The 12,743-nt window shown below is 37.3% G+C and overlaps 1 protein-coding gene across 1 annotated transcript in view; it reads left to right on the forward strand.

The window, feature by feature from the left end:
- The window catches only part of Ptprz1 (protein tyrosine phosphatase receptor type Z1), a 99,847-nt gene that overhangs the window by 16,237 nt on the left and 70,867 nt on the right, over positions 1-12,743 (forward strand). The window contains exons 6-8 of the mRNA XM_059256463.1: positions 471-628; positions 771-921; positions 12,256-12,440. Of these exons, the coding sequence (XP_059112446.1) occupies positions 471-628; positions 771-921; positions 12,256-12,440 (494 nt within the window). The remainder of the gene's footprint in view (positions 1-470; positions 629-770; positions 922-12,255; positions 12,441-12,743) is intronic.

A 12,743-nucleotide genomic window follows, 5' to 3' on the forward strand; every position in this document is an offset into this window, starting at 1 on the left:
TGAGGCACCCTTGTCTTGTTCTTGATTTCTAGGGGAAGCTTTCAATATGTCACCCTTAAACCAATGCTCCCTATAGGCTTTTGAGAATTATCTTCAACAGGTTAGGCCTTCGTTGTTTGTATTCCATGAACTAGAATATTTTTTTTTTCAAAATATGTAGATGAAATCTATTAAGATAATCATAGATTTCTTTATCTTTTTACTTGAAATGTTCTTTTTTCCAGCATTGTGTTGCAAGACAAGACATCAAATGACCTATAGTGATATTTTTAAGGCAACTTGTGGTATGCTCAATATATTATATGTCCATATATATCTATATCTATATCTATATATATATATCACCTACTCTTAAAATTTCTCTTCTCACTAGGTATAAGAAGTAAGAATGAGCCTTTGTTTCATAGCAGATTTGATAAGTAAGCTCCAGTGTTGTGAGTCCAGCTGAGATGTGTATTATTCCTCCATAGGGAAGCAAGCTGCCTTAGATCCGTTCATCCTGCAGAACCTTCTGCCAAACTCTACTGACAAGTATTACATTTACAACGGTTCACTGACATCTCCTCCCTGCACAGACACTGTTGAATGGATTGTTTTTAAGGATACAGTTAGCATTTCCGAAAGCCAGGTAATCCCGGAGGTTCACATAATGAAGTAATTTGAAGCTATTGTAAAAGCATTATGTTGTAGCCTTGCTGCAGAGTATCCCTTTAAAGCATTTGCTGAGGCTTTTGAAGCAGACATGTTAAATGATTCGGTCTTCTTTCCAGCTGGCTGTATTTTGTGAAGTTCTCACAATGCAACAGTCTGGCTATGTCATGTTGATGGATTACTTACAAAACAATTTCCGAGAACAACAGTACAAGTTCTCCAGGCAGGTGTTTTCCTCATACACTGGAAAAGAAGAGATTCATGAGGCAGGTATGTACTGAAATATCCTTTTTCTGTGCTCCTCACAGACTCGGCATAGATGGTTAATTTGGTGTGGTGGGAAACACACAAGACTTACAGTTTTTGAAAGCTTTAAATTAACTTTTGTAGCTTTAGGCGAGCAATTTAGCTTCCCTAAATTGTGGTTCCCACATCTACAAATGAGAATTTGAAAAATCCATTCTTCCTCTATGAATTTTTTTACAGGTGAGAAAAAATAAGATCTGTTAAATGGAAGCCAGTTTTCCAAATTACAACAATAGTAGCAAAAATCACGTACATGTTCCAATTTCACTTTACAGCATCTGCAGGTCTAAAAGCTATAAGAGAGAGAGGAATAAGAAGCTGAAGTGGTCAGATCTTGGGGTGTCATGTCTGGTAGGCATCATCAGGGACTTGAGCTGGAGACAGTAACAAGAACTGAACCTCAACGTAAGATTATGGTACACACACTTGTGTTGCTAGCTCCAAGGAAAAAAAAATCAAGCACCTAATAGGTATTGAAAACATTATACTGAATTACTGTTAGTAAACAAAAATGTCCTCAGTTTCTTCCTTTGGAGGAAACTAAGTTTGTCTTTGTCATAATCAATCAGTAGGAGGGGGAAGGTGGGTGTCTGGGTTCCCTGCATATGTTCTGTGCCTTTTGTGGCTGACAGAGCAGAAAGCCCTTACAAATGTCCAGAGGACACAACCAGAGGCATCTCTGACTTGTTCCTTTCTGTTTATACAAGAGTGTAGTAATCCATGAAGAAATAGTTGGAGTAGCCCTCATTTGGGGAAATTAGAACTTTCCAAACTAGATTCTCTTTGATCTCAGCCCTGCACTTAATGTTCTGTCGTGAATAATATTAATTTCATATCAATTTATTTTTTAAATTGATAATCAATTCATAATTTTATTGTTTTAATGTAATATTTAGAAGTGTTTGCTATCCAACCAAAAAAAAACCCATGACAACCATGTTGAATAACTGTATCTAGTGTGACATTAGCATTCAAATTAAAATTGCCCAAAGTGATAAAATTCAGTAATATTTCTGCCAGCCATACCAACTACTTTTATAGTTTTTATAGTGAATGATATGTTATTGACCAGAAAAATAAAAATGAATCTGAACCATCTCCTTTTCCAAAATACAGTAGATTAAACAACAAATTAAAAATATGATTGCTTTTTCCATTATACTTTAAATCACATTTTATTAAAACTCTGGATGGATCCTCAATTCTTTATGAATAAGATCAGAGTCTGTCATGTAATGTAAGACATGTTTCATGCTCACTTACTCTAATACTAATCCGTCTTCGGCAAGGTTTCTTCTCTCTAAACTCGATGAGTTCTCCCCCCCATCCAACCCCCCCCCCCCATGTCTTCACACTTGCCTACACCTTGTTCTCTGAAACTCAAGCAAGATATTCCTCTACCCAAAGATCATCTCTTATGGGACCCTTATCCCACACTGTCTGAATCTGGCCCATGCATAGGACTACTCTCAGGTAGCATCACAGCCATGGAGTTCAAGGTAAACAATGTTCATCTGGACTCCATACAGTGTACCCAAATCAATGTTTCCTAGTAATGACCAGACTATAGCAATTGCCTATATGCATGGCTGTCACATTGCCCTCTAAGCCCATGATGGCAGTAACGACATCTATTATCTCTATATATTTCTGAGCTAAACCAAAGCTTCAATTCATGGAATATTCACTGCACATCCAAAAGAGTAAACTTCCATATAATAAAAGCATGATGGTGCTTGACAGATACACTCTGCACTGTTCAATGCATAACCCACGTGTAGCTCTGAATTAGCGTAGGACAATATAGTTTTCATCAGTAAGTTAAAGGCTTAACTTAGTAGTAATGACAATAAGCAATAATCACTACCAACTGTTGTGTAACACTACCTTACCTTGAACCAAAGAGAATTATCCTTAAGCTCACATCAGCCAGTTCATGATGCTGGCCAACATTTTCATGGTTTACAGTTTGGGAAGCTGACACTGAATGATCTGTCCAAATTTACACAGCTAGAAAGGGGTGGTGTCAGTATTTGGACTCAGGTGTCTCTGGCTTTAAAGCCGTTCAAAGCCCTTTCTACTCTGCATAATACCTTGAAAGGAATATGTATTTTTTTTAATTCTTCAAAATTAAAAAAATTAAATTAAAAACATGATACTTTAAAAAGCCTTTAAAATTGCCTTTGGGGGTTTTGTTTATTCTAAGGTCGAACAAAAACGCTACATTCTCTATACACTCTTTGGTGTTCTTAGTTACAGTAAGTACGTGAAGAGACTGTCAAGGAAGGCAGGCAGGTCTCACAGGGCACTTATGGGCATCAATCTTACTCCTCTCCTCTGTGCGTGTACATTGTCACACTGTCCCACAGCTCTGTGGTGACCTTGTTATGGCCGTCAGAGTAATAATTATCGCATGTTTGTAACTTTGTTCCAAAATAGTAGAACTCGTTAGGAAAGGGGACTATTGGAAATAGATTTATTTATTTAAATTAGAGGGAGCTACAGATGCAAATTTTTAAATAAATGAATTCTACCATCAAAAACATACGTCCACGGGCTCTTTGGGCGGTGTATTTGTTCATAGGTACACTTCTCCCAAGATTCCTCATGAACAGCCAAGGTAGCATTTCACACAGACGTCTTGCAGTTTAGACAATTGCTTAGAGAGAGTTACTGCTTTCTGTTGGTACCCTTTCGAGGCCAATACTAACTTACTATAGGTTTGTGTCTTTGGGATCCAGGCTCCAGCCCTCTGGTCATTTGACCTTTCCCTTTTCCTGTCTCCCTGGCAGAGTCTTGGCTGCTCCCTTCATACTACTGTAGTTCTCCAATTCTTCTCAGTGGAAGAATGACCTTGACCCAGGTCCTGGAGATCATCCTACCCACTCCCATCCCCACCCTTTACAGTGTTACCCACTCCCACACCCACTCCCATACCCACTCCCATACCCACCCTTTAGAGTGTTACACCCACTGCCATACCCAGTACCATACTCACTCCCATACCCATCCTTTGGAGTGTTACCCACTTATAGGGCCTTTATTTATCAAGAAGCCATAGGAGTGAAAGAACACCTTTTTTTTTTTTTTCTCTTTGGTTACATAGAATTTAATTTTAAAGCTTCAGTTTATATAAAAGTAATGTGATTTTGAAGTTGCAATGAAATCTGTCTATTAGCAGACTCCAGTTCTGTCTGTTGTATTCGTTTCATCTAGGCAGTTAATATTCAGTCAGATATTGTTTATATTTAATATGAGGCATTATCAACAATTAATAATCCGTCTGTCTGTCTTACTCAACATGCCTTTTTTCCCATCCCTGAAAGTATCCCTTTCTGCTGAACTGTCCTGGTCCTTTGCCTGCAGTGACGCAATTTTTCATTGCCTTGCTTCAGAGCTAGCCATTCATCTGCCTCACATTCTTGGTAGATTTCTACCTTAAGCATCTCACTGTGACCTGTAGCATGGAATAAAGGACAGTCCCTGTCCAGTAGGCACAGCCTACTCGTCTATTGATAAGTGAGGAACACAAAAAGAATACATTAAGTTCTCTTGTTTCTTAGCCTTTGGGGCTACAAAGAACATGTGATGTTGGCACCAGGCACCAAAGGAATGGGTAGCTTTAGATTCCCAGACAGGTCAAAGCCAAGTTCTTCTTTATTTAATGTTCTTTGAAATTTTTTAAATGTTCCAAGTCTTCAAAAGAATGCATGGCATACAGTTCAGGTGCTTGATTAAAGACAGCTTCAAGGAAAGATTCTAATTTTAAAAACAATATCTGTGTCACAATAAAATTAAGAAGTCATTTCCTCAGTGACTGAGAAAAAGAACCAACTGACTTTCCTTATTTGAACTCTGTCACTATTCAGGTAAAACTATTATTATATTTGACAATGATGTATATTTAGCATATAATGATAATTATACAGTGATCTTACAGATTCCCACTGTATAATATTTTGCATTTGCTGAACTTATTATAAAAACTGAGCTGCTTGCTCTCTGTTTGTAGTTGAGAAGGGAGACTTGTGTTTGGAATTTGAACATTTGTTTATGAGCAGAAACAATTATTTTTTTGTAATGATGGTTTGTATTTCAGGAAGCATTTATTATTATTTCATTTGTTATGCATATCCTTGTGATGGTTATTTTGATAATAATGCATTATCTCCCTTCGTTTTGGAACTACATTTGACAACAATTGAGGATAGAATTCGGGTTTTAATTATTATCAAATTTAGTCTGAAAATAAGGTACTACATTGGTTCTACTGTTAAAGTAGAAAATATGAGCCTGGCAGTGGTGCCACATGCCTTTAATCTCAGCACTCAGGGAGGTAGAGGCAGGTGGATCTTTGAGTTCAAGGCCAGCCTGGTCTACAGAGTGAGTTTCAGGACAGCCAGAGATACACAGAGAAACCCTGTTTTGAAAAAACAAAGCAACAACAACAAAAAGAAGAAGAAAATAAGAGTAAGTTTACAGAAGACACTGAAAATCATCACTCAAAGATGACCATGGAGAACTCTATTGAATATCCTTTCGGGCTTTTTACTCCAATGAAAAACATTGTTATATCTCATAATGGGAGATGTTTTACATAGTGATATTAAAGGAATCTTTAATAAAACATTTAACTGTTATATAGTATTCCACTACTTAGTGAAATTTTATTAAACCTTTTCCTCAGCCTTGGAATTTAAGGTATATTTAAACTTTCTACTTTTATAAATATCTAACATCTTCATTTTGACTAGAACAGAAGTAAAATGTATGATAAAAATTGTCAGAATCTTGCTCTTAATAAGTATATCACAGAAAATATCTATTTTCAACATATGTAGCAAATCATGCACAAAACATGTGACTCCTTCTTTCCAAGTGCACTCTGAGATTAAAGCCCAGACCCTGTTCAGTTTCACACTCACAGTAGCCTCTCAGTATTCATTTCACTGGAACGTGGGTGCTCTGCTTTTCTGCTTTGATGGAAGGTTACCATTTCTCAGAAAGGCACTTCATTTGGGCATCATAAAGTAGACATTGGAGATTCTAAGAATCGGTGAATTTGATAGAACCATCTGATCAGGAAGGATTTAGTAGAAGTTGCCTTTTAAATAAGCACTATGGATAACAGTTTAAACATGGAAAAGCATAAAGCAGGTAAAGTTTATATTTATGCCCTACCTTCCAAGCACAGACACTTCCATGCTGTGCTGTTAGCACCCTACCAAGTCTCTCCCACTGGAGAGCAGGAGCTTTCGAAGCATGCAGGAAAAAGAACTTGGGCTTCAAAGACCAGAAAGCATTTACTTCCAAACCCAACACCAATGCTTTGTTACATTAAAAACTGAAGTTGTTGATGTTATAAGCCACCATGTCTTCGCCTATAAAATGAGAAGAATTAAAGTGGTCCCCTCAGAGGGCTGCTGCGAGATGCAAAAGGAGCTAAATTTTGCAATGTACTCCAGTGCCTTAGATGAGTGAGCTACAGACTCAGTGACTGCTGTAGTTGTCATGTGTCACATGCATGGGGAAACAAGCAATCACAGTGAAGAAGTATAGCTATGAAAATTAGCATGGTGTGCCTTTAAATACTTTGTTATAGAATGTACTCCATTGAAGTACATATGAATGTACTTCAAATGTTAGCTAGCACTGTAAAAAATTTAATGTACAAATTTAAAGCAATACAATACAGTGTGCTTTTCAAAAAATAAAGCATGTTGGGAGTATCTTTGTAGCATAATGTATCTGAACTATGTAGCATAAGGCAGTGAACTGCAAGATATTTTCTACCATTTCCTAAAAATGTCATTATGAATTATACATTAGCAAACCTACTTTTTGGAAAGTTGGAAGTTTTAAATAGTGTTGTTAAGGTCACACATAGATAGCACTAGATCTAATTATAGTCAGAAAGCAAAATAAAGATCATTTACTTCTTAGAAAATCACGCATTACAAATTGAACTGCTGAGAAAATTGCTCTCAATCCCTGGAGAGGAGGAGCATGAAGTATATGTACATGCACTGTCATCTCATGATGACATTTTCCTCGACACTCCTCTAAGCCCACTTCCCTGAGTTTTCTTTCCTTTCCACATTTTTAGCCATAGATCATGCAACTCAGAATATGCCCTCCCCATCCAGGAAAACTGCATGCATCTCAGGATATGCCCTAGAACAAGAAAGGCCAAGGGGAACTCAGATGTAGTTGTACCTTCTACATCAACTTTCTTGATTACAGAGAGATTTCTCATAACCAAGGAATTTTCTTGTATTTCTCCTCCATTTCTTTCCTGCTATCTTTTTCTTTTTTCTTTTTCTTCTGCTTTTTTCTTTTGTCCTCAAGATACTCAGCACTTTGCTTAGTAATCTTTTGTTTCTTTCTCTATGTAGTACACGTTTTTCCATATACTACAATGAATAATTAACCACTGCCCTTTATGCCAACTAAAAGTAGTGACGCACTTTTACAACCTTGAATGGTTACATGTGACTTTTGGTGAGCACAACCGCATTTGGTCTAAGTAACAGGTTTTTGTTTTGTTTTGCTTTTGCTTCTCGTTTGTTGTGCATTTCTCTGCGAATGAAGTCTAGAATTTAGAAACTAAAGACACTTGAAACTTTGTGAATGTCAACCTTAGAAAGCTATGACAAGGATGAGCTTGCAGCAGGCAGGAACAAGAGCTACACCTGCATGCCAAGGGTACCATACCCAACCTTTTTTTTGCAATCCAGAACACATATGGCACTTTGATCAAGGAGATCTTTTAGGGAGCCCGTTTGCCTGTGTGTGGCACTTCAGCACTTTCTAGAATTCTGTGTTCTTCAAGAACCAGGTTCCTTCTCTCAGCCATCATTGCTTAGAATGAGTAGCGGGGATCCAGATTGACTATAACTTGTGGAAATGAATTGAAAGTTAACATGTTCTTCCAGTAAAGTGGATGAAGCCTATACAAGGAAAGTATAACTTTTACTGTTTAAATTTTTGTTAACACCTGTTTGATATTGAAATACATACTAATCTGGAAAGGACTTCCTGATTTTTAGTCCAGATAGTTGACTCGGTATAGTTTATATCTTTCTAATAAGATAATTACGCTAATTTTGAGGGGCCAAAGAAATGGCTCAACAGTTAATAGAACCTACTGCTAAGAATGTCTAACAGGCTTGCAGAGGCCCTGGGTTCAGTTCTCAGCACTGATGTACGTCTGCTCACAGCCACCTGTATATAATTACAGCTCCAGGGACTCAACACTCTTTTCTAGACCTCACCCATGCCTGCACTCAGTGTGTACAACTCCACACAGAGGCATACAGTACATATTCATGTAATCCAAAACAAAAAATAGAACAATATTAAGGAAAACAATACTAGATCATGTTAAATATCTACTCCATGGTGATTGCTTAATCTTATGTCAAAATACCAAATTATATTTATGGAACCAATTAGATTGTTACTTAAAAGTTCTAGTCAATGCTTTGTCAAGTCACAGTATACAGGTGTAAGTTAGACTTTTCTTTTGAACACATTCTAACGTACATACATTTTATCCCTTCAAGTCTTTTGTTTCAACATTTAAAGAATAAGGCTTAGCTCAGGGTTTATATTACTAAACTACTGATTATCAGTTAATAAAAAAAAGATGTTTTTAAAAATAGTGTTCTGATTAAAATAAAGTTCAAGATACATGTGTTTTGCTTAGAATACCCACAGAGGTGAGTTAGCTAGTAAGGCATGGAGGGGGGTATCTTCCAGGGAAGGGAAGGTTGTTTTTTTTCTTAATAATCATATGGAAATCTACTACTACTATAGAAGCTTGCTAAAATATATACATATTTAAAAGGAGTTTAAATGGAGTTACCATATTATGGGAGGTGACAATACTCCAAATAGACATTGTGTGCTACCAAATAAAAGCCCCAAGAATTAAGAATAGATTACCTCTTTTTGAGTTGTTCATTAATGGGGTCTGATAGGAATTCCAAGCATTATGGGTAATTACTATTGCTATTGATTAGCTTCCTGTATTTTGACAGTGAAATCCTATTACTGAAGATATCATGTGCTTATGTCATAGAACATGGGGAAATCTAGTAGGTACTCAACTGGAAACTTCATTCCTTCTAGCTTGCATTCATGGTGCTTGAAGATACTATACATGCTACCCAAGGAGAAAAGTAATCATCAATCTCACCCAGCTATGAACCCCAAGAGTTACAATAATGACATACCTACAAGATATGCCCACTGGTACACTAGTAACACAAATGTTATGGGAGTTACCAACCACTTTTAAAAACTTGAATTTAAGGCCCACTCCACAAGATGGAACCTATATCCTACACTGTAAATGAGACCAAAAACTTGAGGCTAGATAGGTCATTGGCCCTAGGAGAAAGCCTACTAGTATTACTCTGCTAAATGAAAATAGCAACAAAGTGACTCCTATGACATGTCATCATACCCATAGACTGAGGAATGACTCATCCTGCTTTGGAGAAACATTTTCTTGAAGTATATGGCAATTGACACAGAAACCTACAAGTGGTCAACATGTAGAGCACAGAAGACTTTGGGATGCTCAGCCTTCATTGGGATGTCTCTGTCACACCTTCCCCTCAAGACTCAAAGATCTATGCAGAAGTTGGTGGGGGGAGCTTATAAGAGCCAGAGATGGTACATGACTTCCAGACACAACAGAGCAAGGAGTTATGGCCAACAGATAGCTGCTGGGATGAAGAAAGACAGTTTTCTTCAATGGAGTAACGTCGGGCTTATCAACTACACTCCAAGGCAGGTACCATGCTCAGGAGTAGTCAGTCAACACAAACTAGACTCCACAACTTTTGGAAAGAGAAAACATGAAGTTGGGTTGATAGGAAGGTAGAGGATCCACCTTGAGAAAGGGGAATGAAGAAATAAAGGAGAAATACATAAGCCCAAACTATTAAAATAACTAATAGAGTCATATAGACTTATGAGTAGGACAGCTAAGAAATGAGAACCGAACCTGATATCCAAGTACTATAACTTTCTTTGAAAAGTCTCACTCATATTAACTCAAATGGCTACCATTTGAAGCATCTCCTGTTTGCCATCAGTGAGATCAGACAGATACAGACAAGCCAGGGAAGCTAGGTAAGAATGCTTTGGGCATATCTCAACTAACACCTTTTTATTTTTTTATGACATTTTTGTTTTGTGTGGGTGCATTAAATTAATAAATTATAAAGAGTGCATTTTTTTTTTGGCTTTTTGAGACAGGATTTCTCTATGTAGTTTTAGTGCCTGTCCTGGATCTCACTCTGTAGACCAGGTTGGCCTCAAACTCAGAGATCCTTCTGGCTCTGCCTCCTAAGTGCTGGGATTAAAGGCATGCACCACCACCACCTGGCTAAAGAGTACATCTTAAAGAGCACAATTCACTTTAAAGCATTCCCCTTCTCTGAAAAGTGGGATTTATTTTAGGAGGAGAAAAATCTACAAATTATCCTGTCAGAAATCTACCTTCTACAAGTACATTCCCCTAGAAGGAAGAAGGAGGTAGTCTTGATTTGCCAATAATTCATGTGCTGCTCTCATTGTGAGATGGTTTGATGGTCTTCTGCCATCTGGTGGAAAAATCACACAAGAGTCACGGATAGCAGTATATGGTGTAGTCCAAACATAACTTGGAAACATATTTTTAGTCTGAATTCACATTTTGCACAATGAAAGAATTTTCCTCTTATTTTTAGAGAAGCATCTCCCTCTAAGCCCTCCCTAAACAAAATATAGCATTACTAGTTTGCAGGAAAAAAAAAAGAAAGAAAGAAAGAAAGAAAGAACGGAAAATAGGAAGAAAGGCCCTATCTCTGACTCATGTAAATTTATCCAGGTATTTATTCAAAGCATGTTTATATTTTGTGGATAATTAATGTACTGTTGCAACCACAGAGTTGCGAATAATCAAATTGCTAATAATCCAAACTGTATGTAAGTCAGCCTACTTGTTCAGGGAATTGTTAGTTGTGGGTGCCCTCATGTGTTCATGAGACGAACTACAAAGTAGAAGATGGAGGAGAGAAAAGAAAAGAAAAAAGACAAGGAAGGGGAAAACCCTTGAGCCACATTCTGAAGCACCCGCTGGCATATTTTCAGAATCCCTATGGGTGTCTGACCCACGATAATCGGTTAATCTAAGACACCCACATGCTTCCGTGACGCAGCTTTGTAGTTCTATATATCCCTTGAAAAGAGTGTCCAGTCAGTGAATTGCTTAATCTTTGTCCTGGAAGGTTTTTCTCTTCCCCTGCTTTGCAAACATCTGTGGCAGCTAACCTTTTCCATATAAACTACTCCAAATTTATCACATACATGTACATTCCACAGAGCATCGAGACTGTTTCTAACGGGACTGAATATTTGGCCTAGTTCCTACCCGGTGTGATCTTAAAGTTACTTTAAGAAGTTTTGGAAGTTTTTTCTCAATTTTATTTTCATATGAGACAAATATCTTAATTTCCTGTATTTATTTATTTAATCTGTTAATGATGACAACATGGAATTTCATTTCCAGTTCTCAAAAAGACTGAGTTGATGGTTTTAGTTGTGATACGACTTTCATGGGTTGGAAATTTTTAATTATTTCAGGGTTTCTCTAATAGCAAAAATATCCAATTATAGACCATACTTTATAATTGAATTTTTTTTTCTAGTTTCGAGCTACATACATTTGTCAGGTATCAAATAAGACATATACAGACACAATGAGTTTGAAGATATCGTATGTCCATTGTTTCTAAAAATGAATGACCATGTCAAATACTCCCCAAACCATGTTCTAGCCAAGAGTAAAAGAAAAGGGAGAAAGGAGCCATAGTTCTTTGTCAAGGGTATTGAGAGGGTGTGGTGCTTGCAAGTGGACTCTGGAAAGTGGCTATTGATTGGGTTTGTGGAGGGAATGCCTGTGATAGAATCCTGGAGTTGTTTAAGGACAGAGGAAGGGACTATTACGGACAGTGAGATATACACATACTCCCATCAGGATGCGTCATAGTCAAAGGGTCTACACCAGGACTTTCACCCTCCAGAACTGCCAGCCAGAAGAACCCTCTTTTCTTCTGAGAGAACCTACCAAATCTGATTTTTAGGTACAAAAATTGGCTTAAGTGTCATGATACAAAAGAGATAATATTTTACTTCTTATTGAACTATAATACAATTTAAAAAAACTTCACAGAGTATGTTTTACTTACTACAAATCCCAGGAGCCAATGGTTGTGCCAATGACCTGCTTTTTTTCTCCTGAAGTGTGCAGTTCAGAACCAGAAAATGTGCAAGCTGACCCTGAAAACTACACCAGCCTTCTGGTCACCTGGGAAAGACCTCGAGTTGTTTATGACACCATGATTGAGAAGTTTGCCGTTCTGTACCAGCCGCTGGAGGGAAACGACCAAACCAAGCATGAGTTTTTAACAGATGGCTATCAGGACTTGGTAACTATAAGATGAATTACTTTCTGTCTGATAACATTATAGTTTGACTTCCAAGGTAAGAATTTGCAAATAATTATGTATTTTTGCCTTTGGTCACTGTAGATTTTGAGTGAAGGGGTTTCCAGGGAATGTAAGGCGTAATAAATTATGTCAATAGTTAGAATTGAATACAAGAAGATCATGGCACTGTAAACAACATTATAAGAGGTGGATACACATGGAAAACCTAAGCATTGGACATTATTAGTATACCCATTATATATAAATAAAATAATGTAAAGAACAATGAAGTACTCCAATTAA

This window comes from Peromyscus eremicus, chromosome 3, assembly GCF_949786415.1.
Source record: "Peromyscus eremicus chromosome 3, PerEre_H2_v1, whole genome shotgun sequence".
NCBI classification, from domain to species: domain Eukaryota; kingdom Metazoa; phylum Chordata; class Mammalia; order Rodentia; family Cricetidae; genus Peromyscus; species Peromyscus eremicus.